Here is a 25,120-nt window from a genome sequence, read left to right as displayed (position 1 = left end):
CTGGGAGGCCGCCCTCCTCGCCCGATGGCCGCACCCCTTCCCGCCCAGATGAAACCCAAGAACTACGTCGACCTGGCTCTGCACATTTGCACACTTTTTCTTTTTAATTTGTTTCTCTGGGAAAGTCAAGAACATGGGAGTGAGGGGTGGGGCCTCGTCACACTTCAAAAGCAGAAGGGGGCAGCAAGGGCACTTCAGCTGAGGCTCAGGGCTCCAGGGACTCAGGCAGGCTCAGAGGAGGAAGAGGAAGGGGTGCCGTGACCATGGCCGCGGCCACGGGTCACCCCTCAGGGAAGAGCGCCTCTCCTCCAGGCCACAGGAAGGACAGGACACAGACTCCGTGGCCTCTGTGAGCCCTACTGCAGCTGCGGGCAGTGACAGGGCCCCACAGGTGGTCCTGCACCCTACGCGCCAGGCTGGAGTCCCAGGGAAGGGACGTGGGCTGGGCGTGGTCCTCCGAAGCCAGCGAGGGCGGAGCGGGCTGAACCTGCGCCTGGGTGCAGGGCAGCGCCTCTGGGACCAAAGTGGCTGCTGCCGCCTGCCCACGGGTGGGTGTCCCCCTGCCATGGTTCCTGTCCAGCCAGGCGGCAGATGGGGGATTCCCTCACTCCCACCCAAGGCGTGTGTGGGGCAACCTAAACCTGCCTAGAAGTGCGGGCAGACGCACCCCGACTTCCGGGGTATAGGGTATGTGGGAAACCCAGGACCCTGGTCCAAGCCAACTAGAGAAGAGGGCAGAGGTGACTCCAAGGGTCCCAAAATTAGCACCAGGAAGAAGGGCCCAGTGTGTGCATGGTAGGGGGGACCCAGGACAGGGGGTGGCTGACTTGGGGCCTTGCCAACAAATGACCCCATCGTGGGGTGATGTTTCCATCCCCAGGGAAGGGCTCCCCCCACTGTGAGCTCCGCTGCTTACTGGGGGGAATCCACAGGTGCCCGTCCTCCACCCTAGGACTTGGAGACTTTGAGCCTCCAAAGCGGTGTGGCCTCACCCCGCCTGCCCGCGCGAGGCCACTGGCGCACTGGCCAGGGAGACCCTCTCTGTTGGTCCCCTCGGAGACTCCCCAAAAGTAGCAATAAGGCACAGACAGGCTGGCCTGGGGTGGCGAGGGGACACCAGGCTGAGACCACGACGGGCGTGAGCGCCTGTGTAAACCTGCTGTGACCTGGAGTGGGGGCGTCCCCATTCTTAGGGGATCTGAGATGGGTCGGCCTGTCTCTCACCAAGGGAAGATGCACGGCTCAGAGGTTCGGGGGTGAGTGTGGAGTGTGGTGACGGGCAGAGCACCCCCCACCCTCGACTCGAGGTGCATAGGGACCACACACGTGTCTGGGGCCTGTGAGGCGGAGGGTGAGGGTGGGCAGGCGCCGGGGAGGGCCGGGCTGCTGGGCGGAGTGTGGAGCGGAGGACGGGGATCAGGGACTTGGGCGCCCCGACGGCTCACATGACAGAGCAGCATCTACAGCGAGGCTTCTTCATGTCAAGATCCTGGGCGTCGCTGGGGGTGGCCGAGGGCCCCGTCTGGTTCTCTTCCTTGGCGTCTGGGAGTTCAGCCGCGCTGCCGTTGAGGGGCGCGGGCTCTCTGGGGGTGGCGGCGTCTTCGATCACCACCAGCTCGGCCTTGATGGTGTCCTGGAGGCCCAGCACCTTCTTGGTCTCGGCTTCGTCTTCCACATTCTGGTAACCCATGAAGACCATGGTTACCGGGGGCTCCTGACCGGGCTGGATGCCTGGCGGGCCTGACGTGGCCTCTCCTGGTTGAGCCTCAACTCCCGTGATCTCCCTCCTTGAAGGCGTGGTCCTGGTGGCCTCCTCTGTGAGTCCCCGAGGCTCTGCTGGCCCAGCTGTGGACCCTGCCTCGCTCAGTGTGACCTCATCGGCCTTGTGAATGAGTTCGTCCACCTCGGAGGAGCTTAGCGGCTGGATCCCGTTCTCAGCGATGCCGTCCACGGCATGCACCACTGCGTGGGGACACAGAGAGAGTTAGCCGGGGGGCGCAAGGGCAGAGCGGGGAGGCTGTGGAAGACGCCCACTGTGACGGTCAGCTCTGGTGGTGCACGCCCGTCGTCCCAGAGCTCAAGGAGACTGAGGCAGGAGGATTGCCATGAGCTCAAGCGTCAGGTAGCAATTCTCCTGGCCTCAGCTTCCTGGGTGCTGGGATGATAGGTGTGCACTAGCCTGGCGGTCACTTTCTGAGTTACAGTGAGCTACGTAAGATAGTGTCTCCTCACGGAGGGGATCGGCTGTCTACGGCCCCCAAAACACACCCGGGCTTCAACCTGGCAAACGCCTCCGGAATCCTAGACGGCAGGGGAGGAGACAGAGTGGCCCCAGGGATCCAGGGGAGGGTCAGGGCTACCACCCCCAGATGTCAGCTTCCCGCCCCGGGAAGAGGAGCTCCCCCTGTGTCTGGCCTCCTGGTGATGTTGGGGTGAAGAGGGTGGGGTCAGATTTCTCCCATGGGCCTGGGCTCTTGAGATGAGACTCCACCCGTCTCCAAAGAAACAGATCCCCTGCTGTTGCTAAGCAACCGGGGTCCAGTCGGGCTGGTTCTGGGTCCCCAGAGAGACTGCGGGGACCGTGGAACGGCAGAGGGAGAGATGTGTGCAGCCACTTTGGGAGTGGAACAGAGCAAGAGATACCAGGCTCCGTGTCCTCCATAAATAGAGTCACATCCATCAGGGCCAGCAAGCCCTGCTCCAGTCACACCCGAGACGTGGGCGTGCGCTCACACAAAGACAAGCCCGGTACCAAACACACACAGCACGGTCCATCCACGTGCTGGAGTATCATGCAGCCGTGAAAAGGAGCGAGGCTCTGACACATCACAGCGTGGAGGGACCCTCAGGACACTGCTCAGAGAGAAACCCAGACACAAAAGGTCACACAGCGTGGGACTCCATGATGGGAAATGCTCAAAATCGTCCCACCCTGAGACAGGAAGTAGATGCGTGGGTGATGGGAGGCTTCCTTGGGGATAATGGAATGCTCTGAAAGTAGGCAAAATTATCGTACACCAAGGGCCAAACCTCATAAACCACAAACGGTAAAAAGGAGAATTACAGGATATGTATTTGTTTCTTAAAAAGAGGATGGGGTGGGGACCAGTTTGGCTTTATGGGTCCTGCTGAAGTAAGTCCTCTCTGATTAGATGTGCCCTAGCTTCCTCAAGACGACTTCCCCACAGCATAGTCCTGGAAAACACCTCTAAAACCATCCAGAAAAACTGGAAATAACAGCCTAGAATCCACAGTGAAGGCTGGGGGTGGGGGTGTTTAGGGAGGGGGGTAGCCCCGTCTAGAATCCCCCAGTGAGGCCTTGGGGCGTGGTCAGGGTGGAGCCACGCCCAGAATCCCCCAATGAGGGCTGGGGGCGTGGTCAGGGTGGAGCCCCGTCTAGAATCCCCCAATGAGGGCTGGGGGCGTGGTCAGGGTGGAGCCCCGCCCAGAATCCCCCAGTGAGGGGCTGGGGGCGTGGTCAGGGTGGAGCCCCGCCCGGAATCCCCAGTGAGGGCTGGGGGCGTGGTCAGGGTGGAGCCCCGCCCAGAATCCCCAGTGAGGGGCTGGGGGCGTGGTCAGGGTGGAGCCCCGCCCAGAATCCCCAGTGAGGGGGCTGGGGGCGTGGTCGGGGTGGAACCGCCCAGAATCCCGGGAGGGTTTGGCGCTGCCTCAGTTGTTCCCCTTCCCTAGCATTCTGGAGCCCTGATTTCTATCTCCAGCACCACAGACACAGACACCCGATCTCTCCCGAGCCTCCCAGCGCCCCTCCAGCCGGGCCACCCAGCAGCCTTCGGGGCGGTCTCTTCTCCCCTGTGGCTCTCAGTCCTTCCTCTGTCAGCCTCCTGCTTCTGCGAACCTCAGGGCCTCTGCACGAGCCGTGGCTCCTACCCGGGCACTGCCCGCTTCCCTGGCTGCGCAGCTGCGGGTCCGAGAGGCAGGCAGGAGCTCTGCGGTGGCTGAACCTGCCTCTGGACTCCACCTCGGGGCTCAGCGCACCGCCCGGGCTCTGGACGGCTGACCTGGCCGGGAGGCAGGGCTGGCCGGGGCCCTGGGCCCTGCCGGGTGCCCCTGCAGCGGGCTCGGCTTCGCATACCTTTCGTTTCGTCCTCGTAGACTTTCACGCCCTGAGGGAGTGGGTCCCGGGGGAGCAGTGTGGTGCTGGAGAGCACCCTGGTCTCCCCGGTCACCTTGTCCTTCTCCACCGTGATCTCCACCGAGTACATGGCTGGCACGAGAGGCACGGGGTTACCCCACGGCCCGTCCCCCCTCAGGCGCCTCCCGCCGGGCTGTGGCCAAGCCGAGGAAGAAGGGTAGCAGCAGAGCCGAGCAGTGATGGTAGTCACGCAGGGGAGGGCGGTGCACCGGCGCCGGACGCGGCCTTCCCCACTGCACACCCTGCCGCAGCTCCCAGCGCCAAGAGTTCAAGTCCGCGCTCTGCTCGGAACCCGCAGCCCACGCTAAGGTCCTTCCATCTCCGCCCCCGGTGCGCGGCTGAGCCACCAGACTCTCCCTGGCCTCGAACTCAGATCCGCCCGCCTCTGCCTCCCGAGTGCTGGGGTTAGAGGCGCGCGCCGCCGCCGCCAGGCCCCATGAGATGAGTCTTAACAGCGGCTGCCAGGCACTGACCATGCCCCCCACCGACCAGCCTCCTCGGGGCGCCGTGAAAGGGGCCAAGCCCAGCCGACCTCACACTGAGCCAGACGGGGTCCCCAGGGCTCCACTGCAGTTTGGGGCCCTCTCGAAGTCACCTTCGGAAACATCTAGAACTTTCCCTGGCTGCCCTACACAGCACTCCACCCACCCAGGCTGCGACCCGGCATGGTCTCCCTGGTCCAGAGGCGGCCTCGGCCTGGGTCTGCGCTGCATGCGGCCACCAGAGCGCACCGGTAAGCACGCGGCTGGGTGGGAAGCCCCGCTGTCCCGGGGAGATCCTTCCTGCAGCCCCAGGGCCCTGAGGATCACTTCCTCCTTTTCCTCACCCGGTTAACTGAACGGTCCCTTCACCCACCAGAATACCAACTCCCCCTCTTCCATGCCCGGCTCCACGAGCATCTGTTGACTGAACAACCGATGGTTGGTTAATCATTTGTCCCTATCCCTACACCCCTACTTGGGAGGCGGCCCCACTCGCTTGGGCAAGATGTGAACTGCACAAAGCCACTGGCTGGAGATATGGGGGAGGGGAGGGGCCACATCTGGCATTAATACAGCGGCGGTTCTGAAGGCACCTTCTGAATTAAGAAACGTCCCTAGCCTCCCGAACCTGAACCCTGTGCAAGAAATCCCAGCTCTCCTGTGGTCCAACCTCCCCCAGGACTCTGTCTTTCTGGGTCTTGGGTACGGAACTCATCGGGTCCCACGTGAGGTCAGTGTGATGCCAGGACCCCTGGAGCAGGCAGGATGTGACAAGCGTGTTCAGGCGTGAGGGAACATGGTCAGCCTGTATGCCAGCCCAGCCGGGTCCCCAGGCTGAGGTTAGGAATGGAAGCTGCCGGGCACTGGGTGAGAGCCCCATGCTGGGCCCGTCTTCTCGGAGAAGCGTGGGCCGGTGGGTGCGCCACAGCAAAGCAGATGGGTATCGAGGTCGGCGTGAATGCCACCCTGTCAGCCCCACCCTCCAGGACCCAGACAGAGTCTCAGATGGCAGCCAGACCAGGGTGGGGAGTGGGGTCTGACCCACCTGCCTTCATCATGGTGGATCCCCCCGGAGTCCGCACCGGCGTGGAGGTCATGCGGTTTTCTACACCAGGCAAGGGGTGGAGAAAAAGATGGAGTCAGAGACAGAATCGCAGGATCCCCTCAAAATATCCCTCCATGAGCATGAGTCCAGACCCCCAAAATACCTGGTGCACAGGCATGGCCAGACCCACATATGGCCTAAACACTCCAGACTCCCCAGAATATGTACTGGAACCCTAGACTCCCTAACTCACTTGCAACAGCAGAACCCCAACACATGCACCTGCACCCCAGACCCCAACACATGCACCTGCACCCCAGACCCCAACACATGCACTTGAACCCCAGACCCCAATATATGCACCTGTACCCCAGACCCCAACACATGCACCTGCACCCCAGACCCCAACACCCGCACCTGCACCCGAGACCCCAACACATGCACCTGCACCCCAGACCCCAACGCACGCACCTGCACCCCAGACCCCAGCACACACACCTGCACCCCAGACCCCAACACACGCACCTGCACCCCAGACCCCAGCACACGCACCTGCACCCCAGACCCCAACACACGCACCTGCACCCCAGACCCCAACACACGCACCTGCACCCCAGACCCCAACGCACGCACCTGCAGCCCAGACCCCAACGCACGCACCTGCAGCCCAGACCCCAACACACGCACCTGCACCCCAGACCCCAACACACGCACCTGCACCCCAGACCCCAACACACGCACCTGCACCCAGACCCCAACACACGCACCTGCACCCCAGACCCCAACACACGCACCTGCACCCCAGACCCCAACACACGCACCTGCACCCCAGACCCCAACACACGCACCTGCACCCCAGACCCCAACACACGCACCTGCACCCCAGACCCCAACACATGCACCTGCACCCCAGACCGCAACACATGCACCTGCACCCCAGACCCAACACCCGCACCTGCACCCCAGACCCCAACATATGCACCTGCACCCCAGACCCCAACACATGAGTCTGCAAATACCACACCTGCATCCCCAGCTCTAGGCATGCCCAGGGCCCCTCACTCCATAGCTAGCCCAGCTGAGCCCCACAGACCTCTCATTGTTCAGACCTAAATGACTTTCACAAAATCCCTGAGAGGCCTGCGTGGATTTCCTTTTAATTATTAATTTTTAATTCTACAGCAAGACTGGGAGACACTCTCCCTATGAATAATTAACAGCAAATCGGGCCAGAGAGTCCTAAGGCCGCATCAGCAGCCATGCCGGCAGCGCTGGGCAGGAAACACATGCTCAATGGAGATCTCAGAAAATGTAGACCCAGGCTGGTCTGGTGCTGCGCGCCAGAGGCAGGGGGATGGATCTAAGTTCAAAGCCAGCCTGGTCTACATAGTGAGTTCCAGGACTGCCTGGGCTATGTAGATGGAGACTTTTCTCAAAAACAAATGAATAAATAGGCCTGTGTTGGGGGTCAGTGCTCACTGACATGCGGGAACCCACCGGCCCACGCTTCTCCGAGAAGACGGGCCCAGCATGGGGCTCTAACCCAGAACATCACTGGTCCCATCCCTGGCACTGTCATCCCCAGTACCGAGAATCCGGAGTTCAGGGTCATCCTGGGCTACACACTGAGCCTAAGCCAGCCTGGCCACATGAGACTCTGTTTTTAAAAAGTGTACTTATACATAAGACATACATATATACATATATGATATTTATATATCTCCATTTTTGGAACTCCCTCTGTAGTCCAGGCTGGCCTTGAACTCAGAGATCTGCTTGCCTCTGCCTCCCGAGTGCTGGGATTAACGTTGTGTGCCACCGCCTATGTGTGTGTGTGAGTGTGTGTTATATGTACTTATCAGGAGGGTGTGTACATGAGTGTGCATGTGCATGCAGAAGTCCAAGGTTGGCACCCCGTGTCTTCTGCAGTCGGTGTCTGCCTTGCAGCGTATTTTTTCAGTTTATTGTATTTTAATAGGTGCCCATGTGTCTGTCTATGCGTGTGTACGCAGGTGCTCACAGAGTCAGGTCCCTGGGCTGGAGTTACAGGCAGTTGTGAGCTGCCTGACGTGGGTGCAGGGATCCGAACTCAGGTCCTCTGAAGAGCAGTGTGCACACCTGACCACGGAGCCACCTCCCAGCACTGATTAGGCGGAGGCAGCCATCCAGCAAGCCCAGATCCTCTCGCCTTGGTGTCCTCAGCACTGGGATGACAGGCGTGACATTTTACAGGTGTTAGCCAGAGGCTGCCTAGCTGGGGACAATGTCACAGAGAGTGGATGTGGACCGGTTGGCCCTGACCTCCGCCCGACCAGCTTCCTGATCCCCTCCACACTCACCCGCCATCCCGCCTCTGGCCACCAGAGGGCACCAGAGGCCGCATGTCCCAGTTGGAAGCTTACCTTTCGGGGTGCCCAGTGGTGTCTGCAAGAGAGAGGAGAAGGATTAGAGCCTCCACTGACCTAAGCTCCATCCCCAGCTGAAGAATGGGCCTGCGGGGCTGGGAGCTGTGGGGAGACAGGCTCAGCCCATAATGGGGTCTCCAGCAAAACCTGTCAATTTGTGCCTGAGTGCTCCTGTTCAACCTTCAAAACCCACACCCTCTGGGAAGCCTGCCCACCCTCCTCAGGAACCTAGAATGCTTCGGGGGAAGGATGTGTCTCCCATTGCCCAGGGATTGTCTGATGGTTGGTCTGCCCTCCCTTCTGAGCCATGGTCCCTGATGATGTACATGTGCCCAACAGGCAGGGGCCAGCACTCAGACCTACATCATTTCGGTCTCCCCGAAATCCAGGAGAACATACAAGAGACAAGGGCTGGGGTAGACTCCATGGCAGAGCAGGACACTTTCCCAGCATGCACAAGGCTGTGAGTTCATCTCCTGCCCCGCCCCTCCGGTCAGCTGTGTGCCCCGAAGTCAGACCCTTAACTCTGGTCCTCCCTCCATCACATGGGCAAGTGTGGTTTCTCATGCCTTTAATCTCAACACTCAGGAGGGTCTCTGTGGGTTCTACGACAGCCAGGGATACACAGTGAGACCCTGGCTCTAAAATCAATCCACCCATCTTTAAAGAATAATAATAACAACGTGGAGATCAACCAACATGACATCCGTACTGGCCTCTGTGTGCACACGCACCCACGTGTACGCAGACACCACACTCACACAACAAATAAATAAAAAACAACGTGGACAGCTACGAGTGGCGGCACAGGCTTGCCGAGGCAGACGCAGGAAGAACAGTTCCACACCGGCCCGAGATACATAGTGAGATATGGTCTCAAAAGATACAAAACTCGGGTCAGCAAGATGGCGGTTCTCGGGGCAAAGGCACCTGCCGTCAATACAACCAGTTCGATCCCTGGGACCCACATAAAGGTTGAAAGGATAAAACTGACTCCACAGAGGGTCCTCTGGCCTCTGCGGCACATTCATGTACTCCAGGATACTATAATAAATAAGTAATTAAGCTGGGGGGAGGTGGCGCATGCCTTTAATCCCAGCACTCGGGAGGCAGAGGCAGGAGGATCTCTGTGAGTTCGAGGCCAGCCTGGGCTACAGAGTGAGTTCCAGGACAGGTGCAAAGCTACACAGAGAAACCCTGTCTCAAAAAACAAAACAAAAACAAAAACAAAAAAACAAAAAAAGCCAAAAAACTCCTTTAGGGCTGGAGAGATGGCTCAGAGGTTAAGAGCACTGGCTGTTCTTCCAGAGGTCCTGAGTTCAATTCCCAGCAACCACATGGTGGCTCCCAACCATCTGAAATGAGATCTGGTGCCCTCTTCTGGCCCGCACTCATAAATGCTGTATACATAATAAATAAATAAATCTCTTTAAAAAAAGAAATTAAAAAAAAAAAGTAATTAAAAATACGAATACTAGCCGGGCGGTGGTGGCACACGCCTTTAATCCCAGCACTTGGGAAGCAGAGGCAGGCGGATCTCTGTGAGTTCGAGGTCAGCCTGGTCTACAGAGCGAGATCCAGGACAGGCTCCAAAACTACAGAGAGAAACCCTGCCTCAAAAAACCAAAAGCAAAAAAACAAACAAAAAAATGAACACTAGGCTGAGATGTGGACCAGTGGTGGGTACTTGTCAAACACCACTCAGGTCCTGGGTTCAATGCACAACACCCACCCCCTCACAAAAAAGAAAGAAAACTGGAAAAAAAAAAAAAAAAAAAAAAAAAAAAAAAAAAAAAAAACAGCAGAAAGGAAAACTCGAGGGTGGGTCCATCTGGGGGCCTGACTGTCCACTAATCCATCAGACTCCTACGAAATTGTCCACAGACAGGCGTGGAAGTTGTCTCTACACAGTGGAAATCGAAGCCCAAAGAGGCTGAGCAACACAGGACTGGCTGCCCCAGGAGCCTCTCACCTGCTGAGAGTTGACCACGGCATCCGACTTTTGCTCTTCCTTGGCTGGGCTTGCAGAGGGGGGCCGGGCCGGGCTGGGGGCTGTGGCGTTCTCCTTTGGGGCGGCTGGGGCTGACTCTCCAAACTCCAGGACATCAATTTCTTTCTCGAGCCTTTAGAGGGAGAAAAGTCATAAAGCGGCTCCTCAGATTTAGGTTTTTGTTTTTTCAAGACAAGGTTTCTCTGTGCAGCCCTGGCTGTCCCAGAACTCACTCTGTAGACCAGGCTGGCCTCGAACTCAGAGGTCCACCTGCCTCTGCCTCCCGAGGGCTGGGACTAAAGGCGTGCCCCAAAATGCCGCGCTTGAATTTAACTTTTCTCTCTCTCCTTTTACATTTATTTATCATGACGCAGTGTCTGCGTGTGTGCATAGGCCACAGTGCAGTGTGGCCGTCACCTTGTGAGCTCTGCGGATCGAACTCAGGTCGTCCGGCGTGGCAGCAAGCTCCTTTACCACTGAACCATCTCACCGGGCCTGCGTTTTGGTCAGCCTGAGAGTCTCTCGGCCAGCAAGCAGCAGCAGGCCGAGTCCGCCGTGTGCTAAGCTGCTTCAAACAAACCGGCTTCCCCGTTTTCCCGCTCACAACTGACCGGAAGGGTTAGCTTTGTAGGGACAATGGAAAAAATATGTCACCGTCACAAGCATCAGAAGACTTCAGTACAAACGAGTCCCAAAAAAAACAATTAGGGCAGAGCCAGGCGATGGTAGTACACCGCTGTCATCCCAGTACTACCTAGGCCGCTGCAGGAGGATTGCTGCCGGTTTCAGGTCAGTCTGAGCTACAGAGATCCAGGTTCAAAAGAGCAAAAATAACAAAGAATTTTAAAAAAGAGGTAGGACGGGGCAGTCAGGTCTGGGGCGTGGTCACGGTGACCCGCCAGACCCTCCAGTGAGGATGGGCGTGGTCAGGTGAGCCCCGCTAGAATCCCCATGAGGGCTGGGGCGTGGTCAGGGTGGAGCCCCGCCCAGAATCCCCAGTGAGGGGCTGGGGGCGTGGTCAGGGTGGAGCCCCGCCTAGAATCCCCAGTGAGGGATTGGGGGCGTGGTCAAGGTGGAGCCCCGCCCAGAATTCCCAGTGAGGGGCTGGGGGCGTGGTCAGGGCATAGCCCCGCCCAGAATCCCCAGACAGGGGCTGGGGGCGTGGTCAGGGGTGGAGCCTAGTCCCAGGGTAAAGTCCTGGATTCCACCAGCCAGGCAAAAACATAAACAAAACCTCAGAAAACGCTCAGCGGGATCCCTGACTGGTTCTCAGGAAGGAAAACAGAAGCCCGGGAACACCGCTGACGCACTTAGCCCCTTAGCCGGCAGGAGAGTCTCATGCCGTCTTTAAAATGCTCCCCAAGTGGACCGGGAAACCCCAGCTAACCCCACACAGGGGCTCCCATGGCCAGGCTGAAGTCACTTGGGGGTCTTCCTTGCTTGCAGACAATGCAGAAGTTAGCCATTTCCTTCTACCCCGACCTCTCCTCCCCAGGCCAGACCCTCATCAGCCGCCTGCCTGCCGGAAACACTTGTGTTTTGTTCCAGCCCCGCAGGCACGGCTACTCTCCCGGTCCCGACCCCTTCCCGGCTTCCTGCAGGCCCAGCTGCCTCTGTGGTCTCCATTAGGGCTGCAAGGGCCAGCTGGGCTGGCGCCAGGAAGCCCTCAGGGAGGCTGGTGGCGGGACCTCCCTTCCTCAGGGACTCCTGCGTTTTCAGGCCTCACACGACTGCTCCAGGTGTCAGGATGTGATACAGGAGGAACCCCAGGCAGGGTCTGACCTCCGTCCTCTGTGACACCTGCCCATCCCTGGTGGGGGTCCCCAGAAGTGTCCCCAGGCCCATCCACCTGGGCTGCCCTGTGTCACCGGACAGGGCCCCCTCCCGGGCTGCCCACCTGGCGATGGACTCCTCCAGGACCCGAGTCTTTTGTTCATCCTCCTGCATCTGCTTCTTCATATCCTCATCGCCCTCAGAGGCTGAGGACGGCGTCCCCTCCAGCAGCCAGCGTTCCCGCAGGGTCTTGGACTGGGTGGGTGGGGGGGGAGCAGTTCAGAATCCAGGTAGGGTCGCGGTAGGATGCGTATGAAGGTTAGGTCATGAATGGGGTCAGTGTCGGGGCCGCGGTCAGCCAGGGTCACTGGAGGTCGTAACTGGAGTTACAGTGACCTTAGTCCCAGCCGTTCCAAGGGTCACACAGGCCAGTAGTACATGCAGGCCCCGGATAGAACTACACAGACCCACTTCAGAGAAACAGCCCACACAGGCCTGCGTCCGTCCCAAAGACCAGGCCCAAACAGAGCCCGAAGTGTGCCCACAGACCCCCGCACCCGCCCCGCCACACCTTGAGGTACTGCAGCTGTCTCCGGTCATCCTCTAGCTGTCTCCGCTTGCTCTCGATCTCTGCCTGCTTTCTGCGCTTCTCCTGCGAGCATAGACCAGGTCAGGACCACACCCACCCCGACGAGATCCAGGAGACCCAGCACCCCTGGGAACTGTACCCAAGACAGCCAGGGGACCCGGACATGGGAGCACTAGCAGACTGTGGGGCTAAGTTGTGACGAATGCCAGCCTCAGTCTTCCCCACCTGCTTCATTTCTGGGGACCCCGAGGTAACTCTCTGCCTGCGATACCCAACCAGTTCTGAGCCCCAGACAGTGCATCAAGAATCCCGGAACTCCACCCTGCCTGACCCACTCACGACCCCGGTCCACAGTGGGAGGAACTCACTGCGATGGCCTGGAGTCGCTCCTGCTGGAACGCAGTGTCTGTCGCCAGGACCCTGCACACAGGAGGCAAAGTTAGATCCTTTAGCGTCCAGCCAGCCAGGACCACCCGTAACCCGCGATCCCCCATCGGGTGGGACCCCTGGTCCCCTCAGGGGCTCTGCCTAGGCACCTGGGATGGGCGGAGGAGAGGGGCCAGGAAGGATATCCAGGCGGTCACCAGGCGGCAGAATTAAAGACGGACTAGACTTGTCAAGATGATCCCCAGGACCCTCCTCCCCACCAAGCCAGACACAGGGAGGATCAAGGATGCCCCAGCCCCCCCCCAACCCTGCACACTGAATGACAGAATGGTAGCGTCTCTAAGCAGCCCAAGATCCCAGAGACCACAGCAAAGCGTCGGCAAGGCCAGTGCTCGTCTCCCCCTCGTTCTGGAGGCAGATGGCCGAAAGGTTAGCCTCCGTCACCCCCCGCACCCACCCCCACTTTGCTGATGCCTAATCTCCAGAGACTGAAATTACAGCCATGGTCAACACCCTTGGCTGAGATCAGGCTTCCCGGCACCTCTCTGGGCCTCAGCTTCTCTCTGCAACTCGGGAGCAGGAGAGACGTCTGCCTGGGACCGGTCCTGCATCCCCCACCAGTGAACTGCCTCCACCCAAGTCCGTCCAGACAACCTGGAGCCAGCGGCACCTCCCCACCCCCACTTTTGGGTTCAGTTTCCTGACCTCACTGAGGCCTGTGAGGTGACCTGGCTCCCACGCCCCAACAGGTGACCCTGTTCAGCTGCTCCCTTCCTGGCAGGAAGCACCTTCCCCTCTCGGTGCCTCCCAGGGACCCGGCGGAGGGAGCACACACTGATTTATCTATTTTCACAGGCCTGGGGATGGAATCCAGAACCTGTGACAAACAGGGGCTCCACCCTGACCACGCCCCCAGCTCTTCACTGGGGGATTCTAGGCGGGGCTCCACCCTGACCACGCCCCCAGCCCCTCACTGGGGATTCTAGGCGGGGCTCCACCCTGACCACGCCCCCAGCCCCTCACTGGGGATTCTAGGCGGGGCTCCACCCTGACCACGCCCCCATCCCCCTCACTGGGGATTCTGGGCGGGGCTCCACCCTGACCACGCCCTCAGCTATTTCATTTTGTGTGTGTGTGTGTGTGTGTGTGTGTGTACACATGTATATGTATAGGTGTGGGTGCCAGAAGCCAATCTTGGGTGTCATTCCTCAGTCACCACCCAGCTTGGCTTTTTTGTTTTGTTTTGTTGTTGGTTGTTTTTTGAGACAGTTTCTCTGTGCAGCCCCGGCTGTCCTGGATCTCACTCTGTAGCCCAGGCTGGCCTCGAACTAAGAGATCCGATATCCGCCTGCCTCTGCCTCCTGAGTGCTGGGATCAAAGATGTGCGCGCTCCCCCCCCCCCCCCGCCCGGCGCCCCTTACTTCTTACTGAGACACTGCCTCACTAAATTGCCCATGCAGGCCTGGACCATCCTCCTGCCTCAGCCTTCTGAGTCCGGGAGTCACCTGGGTTAGCTTTGGGCCTGGCTTTTCCTCTCTTCCGTTTGTCCTCGGTGAGGCTCCGTCCAGCTTGGCTGGGAGGACCTTGCACAGCACCCTCGGGAGCTCCTCCTCGGCTGCCTTCTTCCATCTCCCATTTCCTTACAGCCCCGCGCAGGCCGCCACTGCCCCCTCCCTCCTCTCTGCCTCCCAGCAGCCCCCTCTCCACCCAAAAACCCAAACGACCTCCTCACTGCAATGATCGGACTCCTCTCTCTCCTTCACTCACACCATCCTCCCAGAGACCCCCACCTGGTGCAGCCTCGCCCACATCTACCTGCTTGCTCTCGCCCCTGCAGGCTCCCCCTCGCTCAGTCTGCTGCAGCCACTGAGACGCCTACCCAGACCCTTTGCATTTCCAGTCTGGTGAGCTTTCTCCAAGGCTGAATGCTAACATCTAGGGCTCTGAGCCTACACTCCTGAGCTGCCCCTGTGCACCAGGAGTGCACCCCACATTGCCTCCTCCATTCTAGGAAGACAGCAGAGGTGAGGGGTTCCTTTCGGCAGCCAAGACACCCAGGGCCCCGGGAGTGGTGGCGCACATCTCTAACCCCAGCGCCCGCCCGGGAGGCTGCATAGTGAGTTCCCAGACAGCCAGAGCCACGTACTGAGGCTCTGTTTAAAAATAAAATCGAAAAGATTAAATAAAGACCCTCCGGGGGAAAGGGGGCCGTGCGGAGCTACCCACCCAGTGTGTTATTCCCCCCACCAAAGAGTCAGATGGCCCTTCAGGCCGGGCCCAGGGGCAGCTGTGTGGCTGGCGGGTGGGCAGAGACAAGGCAGTCAGTGTCCTCGGCTGGGCGGCCTGTCCCCGGCCAGAGCCGACCAAAGTCAGGCGGACACAGCCAGCCGACACAGAAACAATGTTCTCAGTCGTCCCAAGAAGACAGCTTCCGTCCCTCTGTCCCTGCCGTCCCCAGATTGTCGTCGCGTGGTCACAAGCACAGCTGAGCCCCTCCCGCGCCCCTCCCCACCCCCGGGCGCCGCTGCGGTGATGGATGGCGGCCCGCGGGAGGCGGTCGCCCTGGCAACCTCCCTGTCCCCATGGCAACGCGAGGCCCTGAGTGTGGAGGCGGGGCCTGTGCTGAGCATCCACCCCCGGCCCAGAGCTAGGGGGCTGCGAGGCTTCCCCTAGCTTTTGGGGGGCGGTGCTGGAGGGTGGGAGGGCGCTTGCCTTTTCTCCCATTTTGGTTTCTGGCGTGCCCACGCGTGTCTCTGGAAGGGTCTGGACCAGGCAGTGAAGGTTAAGAGGGGAGAAATATGCAAATCATTAAACCCAAGTCATATCTAAGGGCCCATGCCTGTGACTTCAGCAATAGAGAGACTTAGACAGGAGCACAGTGAGTTAAAAGCCAGCCTGGAAAACTCGGTGACACCTGGTCTCAAAATACAGAGTAAAGAGTGATCGTGGCCGAGGCTGAGAGGGTGGATGTTCCCCTAGCATGCCGGAGGCTGGGTGTGGGGAATCAGTTCAAGGTCATCCCTAGTTACACAGTGAGTTTGGGGTCAGCCTGGGCTATGTGGGACCCTATCTCAAAAACTAAAAATAAGCTGGAACGTACGCAAAAAGCCTTTAATCCCAGCACTCGGGAGGTAGAGGCAGGTGGGCCTCTGAGTTCGAGGCCAGCCTGGTCTACAGAGTGAGATCCAGGACAGCCAGGGCTACACAGAGAAACCCTGTCTTGAAGAAAAAGAGAAATATTGATCTCTTGTGTGTGTGTGCCTGCAAAAGGAGCTGGGCACAGTGGCCGATGCCCATCATCCCTGTGCTTGGGAGGCCAAGGCAGGAGGTCTTCAGTAAGCTCAAGGCCAGCCCGGGCTACAGAATGAGGAGACACAGTAAGACAGAGAGAAGCCCCCACGGAATGACCCTCGGCTTCTGGTGGGGGCTGGGAAATGCCAAACAGAGGCCGTCTCTCCAAAGGTCTTACATGCACCGAGACGCTGACTTCAGAGAGACGCAGGCCGCTGCACTGTGGGCTGTGTGTCCCCAGACAGGTGACTTGTGGTCTCAAGCCTCTCTTGGTGTCTCTGGGGACAGCGGGCACCAGCTCAGAGCTGTTTACTGAGCACCCTATGCCCACTCACCCCGCAGCTCAAGGAGCCGCACCTCCTGGGGATAATTTTAAAGCACTTGGGGGGGATCGGCTCCTTCATTGGTGTGTGTGGGTGGCTGAGGACCAGGGAGGGCGTCGTCTCCTAGCTCCTGAGATAATTCAGCTCCAGATGAGATAATGGGAATCCAGTGACAGCCGAGCCCAAGCCTTGGCTTCCAGTTTTGTTTTTGCAAGGCCCAGAGAGGTTATGCAACAGGCCCAAGGTCACCCAGCGGACAGGGTGGATCTGGCAGGGATAGGAGAAGGGGGGGCGGGGGGGGGCTGTTGTTCATGCTTATCCCTCCACAGCCTGGGCAGCTCCAGTGTCCAGCCAGACAGAAATTCGAGGGATCAAGCTGGTCAGGCGTGGAGCCCAGCGCCCAGAACATTCCTGCGGCTGAATGAAAGGAAAATGCTGATGGTGACCTTGGCCAAGAGAGGAGGGGCGGTCACCAGGGCGGGTGAGGAGACTGGCCGGCAGCCCTTCCCCCACTGAGGCCTCCGGCGTGGGGCTACCCAATCCACCTGTCTGCTGCCCCCTCTCTCGGGGTACTCTGTGTCTCCCGGGCTCTCAGTATTTGACACCTGCAGACCCGAAACCCCAGGCATTTCCCAGCCTGCTCCAAGCCCTAACCTAACCTTAGCCGTCAACCGGCCTTCCCTGCCCTGAACACCAGCCTTTCCACCTCCAAGCTAAACTGGGCACAGCCTCTTCCTCCAGGTAGCCCTCCAGCGAGTCTCCTAATCTCCAACCCCAGGATTACATGCAGCCTCAGGCACGGCGTAGAGACTCCACCCGCCCTGAGCAGTGCAGAGGACAAAGCACAGACCAGTGCAATAGACACACTGATTATTAACCTGCCGCTGGAGAAGAGGCTGGACCCTGCCCTGGTCCTCGCAGGTGAACAGGAACTCTGGCATATTCTTTTTTTTTTTTTCCGGAGCTGAGGACCGAACCCAGGGCCTTGCGCTTGCTAGGCGAGCACTCTACCACTGAGCTAAATCCCCAGCCCCCTCTGGCATATTCTAATGTAGAGACCAGTTTCCACAGGCGCTCCCCCCCTCGACCCCCATAACACTTCCAGGAGTGATCTTCAAAGACTTGGGGCCTGCTGTGACCCCAGGACCTTGGTACTTGCCATTCTGCCCACTGGGTGCAGTATCCCCCAGATCTCCACAGGCCGGGCTCCTCACGCAGGCGTCCCCTGACCATCCTGATTTTCAACCTCCGACACTTGCTAGCCTCCACCGCGGGGACACTCCCCTATGTTTCCTATCCTACAAGAACGATGCTGCATCTTTTTCCTCCCAGCTCTGTCTCCAGCACGGTGTACACAGCAGGTACTCAATGATTGCAGGACCGGTGACGCATAGTCAGGGGACGTCACCCTCAGGATACCTGTACTGTGAGCACTTCAAGTGACTTCAGGGACCCACATTTATCCACAATGGGGCCTGGATGCCTAACACCCTGAGCAAACTAACACATAAACCATTACTGTCCATAGGTGGATGAGGGGTACACACCCTGACCACCCACAGAGGAGCAGTACTCAGCCATAAAGAGGAGCAAGGCTCCCACACATGTCACAGCACAGAGAGACTCCGGGGACACAAAAGGCCACACAGTAGCCGGGCGGCAGTGGTGCACGTCTTTAATCCCAGCACTCGGGAGGCAGAGCCAGGGGGAGCTCTGTGAGTTCGAGGCCAGCCCGGTCTACAGAGCGAGTTCCAGGACAGCCAGGGCTGCACAGAGAAACCTTGTTTCTGAAAACAAACAAACCAACAAACAAATGCCACATAGTATGTGGGACTCAATAACAGAAAATGTCCCCAGAAAATCCAGAGATGGGAAGTGGATTCAGGGGTGCTGGGGATTTGAAAGGGGACGGGGTGACTGCTGCTGGGTGTGGGCTTCAATTTGGGGTGATGGAATGTTCTAGAGCAGTGGTTCTCGCCTTCCTAATGCTATGACCCTTCAATACAGTTCTTCACGTGTGCTGACCCCCAACCATAGAATTATTTCATTGCTCCTTCATAACTGTAATTTTGCTACTGTTATGAATCCTAATGTAAATATCCGATATGCAGGATATCCGATATGGGACCCCTGTGAAACGGTTGCTTGACCCCCCTCAGGGGTCACTGCCCACAGGTTGAGAACCGCTGCTCCAGAGCTAGATAGAGAAGATGATTGAACAACTTGGCATCAATATGTAGGATGAATGTCCCCTTAAGGGAAATGGGATCAAGTCTAAACACAAAACGGCGTGTTTCGTACCCATTCAGAGGGCCACTTTTTCTTTGTGATGGGGTTCAGGTAACTTAGGACACCCTTGGACCTCCTACTAGGAGCCAAGGACGGCCTTGAACTCCTGCTCGTCCCTTCCGCCTCTGTCTCCCAGTGCTCGGATGGCAGTGTGTGCCGCTACACCCGATTTCTGCGATGCTGGTGATGGGGCCCAGGGTCATGTGATGCCAGGAGTGTGGCGTACCCACGGAGCCCCAGCCCCAGAGCACTTCAGATCACACACTCAACACTCCGGCCTCGGGTGGACCGGTACAGGGCCAGGTGCAAAATCCTCCACTATCAGCCTCAAAATAGTCCAGATTTTTTTTGTTTTTTTTTTTCAAAATAGAGTTTCGCTGTGTATTTTTGGTGCCTTTCCCGGAACTCACTCTGTAGACCAGGCTGGCCTCGAACTCACAGAGATCCGCCTGCCTCTGCCTCCTGAGTGCTGGGATTAAAGGTGTGTGCCACCACCGCCCGGCTATATTCCAGATTTTTAAAAGACTTATTTAGAGCCTCGTGGTGGTGGTGGTGGTGATGGTGGCGCACACATTTAATCCCAGCACTCGGGAAACAGAGGCAGGCACATCTCTGTGAGTTCGAGGTCAGCCTGGGCTACAGAGTGAGTTCCAAGACAGCCAGGACATAGAGGGACCTTCTCTCAAAACAAAAACAAACACACCAAACAAATAAGAGACAGAGAGAAACAAAGAGACAGAGACAGAGAGAGATAGAGAGAAGACAAAAGACACGATCTCATCTCCCTCTGGTATCACAAAACCCCAGCCTCTGTGCCCACCGCCAGCCCCATCTCCACCGTGTCTCTGCCTCTTTGCTGGGTGCCCGGGCCAGGCCACACCCTCCACAGCTGTTCATGTGCAGCTGGCTCCACGAGGGCCGCTTTCTCAGTCATCCGGGGCCAGGCCAGGCCTCCATCACCATCCTCCAGGAGACAGATGGCCTCTGCAGCCTGACGTGCGCTCCAGACACAAGCCCTGGCTCCTCTGGCTCCTGAGCGGCAGCCTCTCAGCCCGGCCTGCCCTCCTGGGCCTCACCCCACCATGCCCTTGGTCCTTTAGGGCAGACACTGTGGCTCTTCAGCCTGCAGGGACCGGGACCCGAGCACAGGTCGCAGAAGGCTGTCTCCCAGTGCCTGTTTGCACCACCGGTCTGGCTGGCAGGGGTTCCCTGCCTAGCAGGTCCTCGAGAATCCTTGACAGAAAAGGCCCAGGGTAGAAAGGGCAAAAACAAAACAGGAAACCTTTCGTAGACTCGAGACTGAGGCAGGGGGTGGCGGATGGGAAGTCAGCCTGTGCTACAGTGAAAGCCTGCCTTAGGGGGAAAAGAACCTTTAAAAAAAAATCTGTCAGTGGTGCCACCAGTCAGAAAGCTGAGGCCAGAGGCTTAGGAAGCTGAGGTCTTCCTCGGCTGTGTCGTGAGTTTGAGGCCACTCTGGGCTGCATGTCTCAAACAAACAAACAAACAGCATTAAAACTGCAAGGAGAGGGCTGGCCGGATGGCTCAGCAGGTAAATGCACTTGCTGAGAAACCTGAGGCCCTGAGTTCGATCCCCAGGACCCACATGGCAGCCAGACAGAATGGCCTGCAAGTTGTCCTTTGACCTCCAGACACGTGCCATGCCCCGCCCACAAAAGTAACAATGTAATAACAAACTCAGACACAGCAACAAAAGTCTCTAGATGAAGAGATAAATTTCAGGGACCAGCAGAAGGGCTCAGTGGGCAAAGGGCTTGCTGCCAAGCCTGACGACCTGAGTTCGAGCCCCAGAACCCACAGGGTAGAAGGAGAGGACCAACTCCCACAAATAATTAAAAACAAAAACAAAAAATGAAAAACACAACCAAATTTAAAAAAAACTCTGCAGGGCTGGAGAGATGGCTCAGTGGTTAAGAGCACTGACTGCTCTTCCAGAGGTCCTGAGTTCAATTCCCAGCAACCACATGGTGGCTCACAACTGTCTGTGATGAGATCTGGTGCCCTCTTCTGGCCTGCAGGGACACATGCAGGAGAACACTGTATATGTAACAAATAAATCTTCAAAAAAATTATAAGCCAGGTGGTGGTGCACACCTTTAATCCCAGCACTCAGGAGGCAGAGGCAGGCGGATCTCTGTGAGTTCGAGGCCAGCCTGGGCTACAGAGCGAGATCCAGGACAGGCTCCAAAACTACACCGAGAAACCCCGTCTCGAAAAACAAAAACAACAAAAAATAAACCTCTCACATTTCAAACCAAATTCCCTTGTACTGGAGAAGAGCATTACGGAGTTACGCAGACATGGGAAGCCAGAGTTTGCAAGTACAACAACCAAGTAGACACAGAGAAAACCAGAGCTTGCCTTGAAATTCAATGATCAGTGTAGACCTGGTGCGACACCAGGACACTTACAGGCCCACAGGCTGGGGTGAGGTCGGGGGTCAGGATCCAGGAACACCAACCCTTTTCAACATCTCCGTTCTGGTAGCCCATACTTGTCACCCCAGCACTCCAGGAGGCTGAGGCAGGAGGATTACTACAGCTTCCTGGCCACCCGTATCTGCCACATATCTCTGAAAGTAATTTTATTAGGTCTTTAAATTTTTTAAAGATTAATTTAATTTTTAGTCTCTGTGTGGATTCGTGCATACGCATGCAATGTCTGTGGAGGCCAGAAGGGGGCGCTGGGTCCCCTGGAGTTGGGGGCCTTCGTGTGGGTGCTGGGAACCAAACCGGGGTCCTCTGCACACGCAGTAAGTGCCCTTAAGACTGGGCCATCTCTGCAGTCCCCTCCCTTAATTCTTTAATGCACACCTCTTTTGTTTGTTTGTTTTTTGAGACGCAGTTTCTCTGTGTAGCCCAGGCTGGCCTCAAACTCTGCCTGCCTCTGCCTCCCGAGTGCTGGGACTGAAGGCGGGCACCACCACACCCCACTCTTTTTCTTAGTTTTCAAAGTATTTTTGTTGTTGTTGCTCAGGCTGGCCTGGAACTCACAGAGATCCACCTGCCTCCACCTGAGACCTGGGATTAAAAGCCTGGGCCACCATGCCTGACTTTTAAAAGGCATCGTGAAGATCCTCTCTCCCCAGCCTTCCATCTCCCATGTTTTGGGCCATCCAGGGAATGAGTTCAGCCCTTGTGGAAAGGGACCAGGAAAATGGAGGGTCAGGCGCACAGGACTGGCCAGGGCCAGTTGGAAACTTCACCCCACCCTGAGTCAACTGGAAACCAAATAGAGGTTTCTCTCATTCACAGCCACATGGGGCCAACCTCACGCTGAACCGCACCCCCCCCCCAACTCAGTAACCGCTGGACCGCCCACCCGGGGAGAGGCTCGTGAGCCACACAGTGCTTCAGGAATCCACAAGAGCCTTGCAGCAGGTGCTTCGGGACTCTGGGTGTGCTGTGTGGCTCTGGGGCATCACCTGGTCCCCTCGGAGCCTCTGGATCCCCGGTGGGAAAGGAAGGGCTACAAGACCGGGAAACAATGGAGGCCTAAGCAGAGAAAGCCTGCTGTTCTGGATGGGAGGTTTTCTCACCTGTCAGCGCAGCCCCGGCCTCCGCCACACCCAGGCCTGTCCCTGCTCCCTTGGGCCAGGCCAGCCGAACAGATAAACAAGCCAAGGGATGTGGGGCAGGCAAGTCCGGGCGCTGGCTCCCCTGAGCCCCTGGCGGGGCTCCCGGGGCGGGGTGGGGGAGCAGCCGGGCCTTTGTCTGGGCTTTCTGAAGGGAAGCACTGGGAGCCAGCCTTCTTGGCCAGGGAGGGATGTGACAGCTTCCACCCCATCGGTGGGTGTGGTGGGTCACGGGTTAATCCCCAGAGGAAAGTTGTCTCGTCCGAAACACACCCAGAGAGGGAAGGGTAGGGGGAGCGGCCACCAGCCCAGCCAGCTTGGCCGGGCTCCTATGTCCCGAGCGAGCGCTGGCCGAGGTGAGGACAGGGGCCCTGCGGGCAGTACCACTACCCCAGTCACCAGGCAGGCAGGGTTGTGACCTAGGAAATGTTTCCCCACCCCCAGGCCTGCCAAACACCCCTCGACCACCTACCCTTCCCACCTGTGGAAAGGGGCTTGGGGGACACCTCACATGGCTTGGAGGGGCCGCGTGCCTGAATGACGGGCTGTCCGTGCTCTCTGGGCCTCGGGCTCTGTCCAAAGTCTCCCACTGCATCCGCCTCTCTCACAGACCCACACAAACAGACCCCAGCTCACACCAGCCGGGGCTGGGGACTGAGTACCACCACCGTCTTCAACCTGGTCCAGTCACCCCTTTGAGTCACACCACCAGGTCCCCCCCTTTCTCCTGCCGGGGGGCGGGGGAGCATTCTTAGAGGGAAAGGGGGAAATGAGATTAGAGCCCCTGACAGGGAACCGCCCGCCTAGTTCTCCGCGGAAATCCACCTCTCCAGCCCGTGGCCACTCGGGACCACATCTGATGGGCCGGAATCGGTTTTGCCAGGAGTCTGCGGACCCCGGTGAGGCCACGAGGAGGGCAGCGCGCAGGAGGGACCGACCGAAGCTCCAGGAGCGGCTAGCCGAAGCTGGGGGAGGGGAGGCAGGGAGCACCCTGGCTTTTGAGGAAGGGTCCCCACTACTCCCGAGGTCCCGTAGGCTCTCGGGGGGCGCCCACCCACAGGTGGCCCAGCTTGGATGAAGGGTCGCGCACGCGTGGGCCCCTCTCCTTCGCATCCTGCAAGCGATGTGTGGGTGCAATCCGGGTCCGTCCCCGTCCCGTCCCCGTCCCCCCGCAGCTTGATTGAGGACCGGGCCTGGAGCGCGAGGCCCAGCTCGATCCCTCCCCTTTGCAGCTGGGGACGGTCTCCCCGCGTCGCCTCCGGGTCCCCCGTTGGGGGCCTGGGGCGGCGGAGGGCGCGTGGCCGGGTACTCACTCCATCTCCCGCGAGGTCCGTGGGCGGTGCGGCGCGGGGCAGGGCCGACTCTAGGGCCTGGCGGCCAGGGCTGCGCGGCGCGGGGGCGGCACCGGCGCGGGCATCGTCCCCAGCGCGCCGGGTATTGTCCGGGCGCGGCCGGGTGGGCTCGTGCGCGCGCCGCCTCCGCGCGCTCCCTGCGCCCCGCGCGCCCGCGCGCGCCTCCTGCCGGCCGCAGACGCCCCGCACTGGCGCAGCTGCACCCCAGAGCGTCGCCCGGAGCTCTAGACGGGAGGAAAAGAGCCCAGGTGTTTAGCCCAGGGCCTGAAGTGGAGCCCCGAGCCGCGGGACAGCCACGGCAGCAGCAGTTTCGGGGAGACTCAGCTTCCGCAGGAGGCCCAGCCTGGGCTAACGGTTGGATCTGGTCTCTTGAACTCAAGAGTTTAGTCAGCCCCGTGATGCTGCCAGAGTGAGTGAAGGGGCAGCAGGTTAACTCAGACTTTGTTCCCAGGACCCTGGGAGCCACAGTAAGACAGACACGGGCTTGTCTCCCCTAGAGGGTGCCCCACGTGGCTTCCCGGACTGCAGCCCTGTGGCCCTAGACAGATTGGGCCTTGGGGTAGAGCAGGGAGGGTGCCAGGAAACGCGCCTTTAGGATAGAATAGTTGTCATTTGTTTTAATGAGCATGTGTGTTCACCCTGTGTGCGTGTGGAGGCCCAGGGACACCCGCAGCTCCTTTCCAGGAGCCGTGCACCTTGGTTTTGTTTTCTTTTGACGGGGTCCCACTATGTAGACTAGGATGTCCTGAAACTCAGAGAGATCCCCCTGCCTCAGCCAGGCCTACGCCTCCACACCTGTTTATCTTTCCTGAGGATGTGTTTCGCGGCCCCTGTGTCTTTCTGTCCATTCCACCTCCGTAGACTGCTGGAGGGTTAACAGCATCATCCTCTTCTCGCAGCTCTTAGAACAGGGCCCAGGACGCACCCAGGGTTCGGCGAACTTTGCAGATAAAAAGCCAGATAGTAAACATGGTCAGAGCTGTGGGCCAGCCCGTCTGTGCTTCAAGAACTGTACTCTGTTGTGGACACCAAAGGAGCAGGAGAACATATGTGGAGGTGGTTGTGTGCCAATAAAACTTTATCAGCATTGATAGGCTGTACACTGTGTGCCAATAAAACTTTATTGACAGCTGGGCAGTGGCGCACGCCCTTAATCCCAGCACTCAGGAGGCAGAGGCAGGCGGATCTCTGTGAGTTTGAGGCCAGCCTGGTCTACAGAGAGAGATCCAGGACAGCCAGGGCTGTTACATAGAGAAACCCTGTCTCAAAAAACCAAAAATACAAAACAACAACAACAAAACTTCATTGACAAAGACAGGCTGAGTGCCGTATTTTGCTGAGCCTGCATTAGGTGCTCAAACTGACAGATAGCTGGTGTCTTTGCTGTTCCCGGGCCTCTGTCTTTTCTGCCTAAGAGAATTATTGAGCTCTTACTGTAAGCTTTGGTGA

At 58.6% G+C, this 25,120-nt stretch overlaps 1 protein-coding gene across 5 annotated transcripts; it reads right to left on the bottom strand.

The window, feature by feature from the left end:
* Window positions 1-81: 81 nt before the first annotated feature.
* On the bottom strand, window positions 82-23,796 carry Palm (paralemmin). Of its 5 annotated transcripts, none has more exons than XM_028858531.2 (9): window positions 23,633-23,796; window positions 12,806-12,857; window positions 12,420-12,500; window positions 11,973-12,103; window positions 10,058-10,208; window positions 8,083-8,104; window positions 5,681-5,740; window positions 4,094-4,225; window positions 82-1,962 (listed from the first exon to the last, which is right to left on the bottom strand). In XM_028858531.2, the coding sequence occupies exons 1-9, from the start codon at window positions 23,635-23,637 to the stop codon at window positions 1,442-1,444; spliced, it is 1,155 nt and encodes a 384-aa protein (XP_028714364.1). In that variant the 5' UTR covers window positions 23,638-23,796; the 3' UTR covers window positions 82-1,441. The 5 variants fall into 5 exon arrangements, with proteins under 5 accessions (XP_028714364.1, XP_028714365.1, XP_028714362.1 ...); XM_028858532.2 differs by lacking the exon at window positions 23,633-23,796 and adding an exon at window positions 22,831-23,434; XM_028858529.2 differs by lacking the exon at window positions 23,633-23,796 and adding an exon at window positions 22,284-22,657.
* Between the last annotated feature and the right edge of the window lie 1,324 nt (window positions 23,797-25,120).

The sequence above is a fragment of the Peromyscus leucopus genome, chromosome 22 (genome assembly GCF_004664715.2).
Source record: "Peromyscus leucopus breed LL Stock chromosome 22, UCI_PerLeu_2.1, whole genome shotgun sequence".
NCBI classification, from domain to species: Eukaryota; Metazoa; Chordata; class Mammalia; order Rodentia; family Cricetidae; genus Peromyscus; species Peromyscus leucopus.
Note: the sequence above shows the minus strand (reverse complement) of the source record. Positions and strands in the feature narration are given on the sequence as shown.

Bases quoted from the DNA above. Each gene is read 5' to 3' on its own strand.
- Palm (XM_028858529.2), bottom strand. From the start codon at position 22,531: ATGGGGTGGAAGCTGTCACATCCCTCCCTGGCCAAGAAGGCTGGCTCC. The intron at 10,209-11,972 runs GTGGGCAGCCCG...CTCCCTCTAAAG, and splicing joins CTGGAGGAGTCCATCGCCAG to GCTCGAGAAAGAAATTGATG. The intron at 8,105-10,057 runs GTGAGAGGCTCC...TCTCTCTTGCAG, and splicing joins CCGTGGTCAACTCTCAGCAG to ACACCACTGGGCACCCCGAA.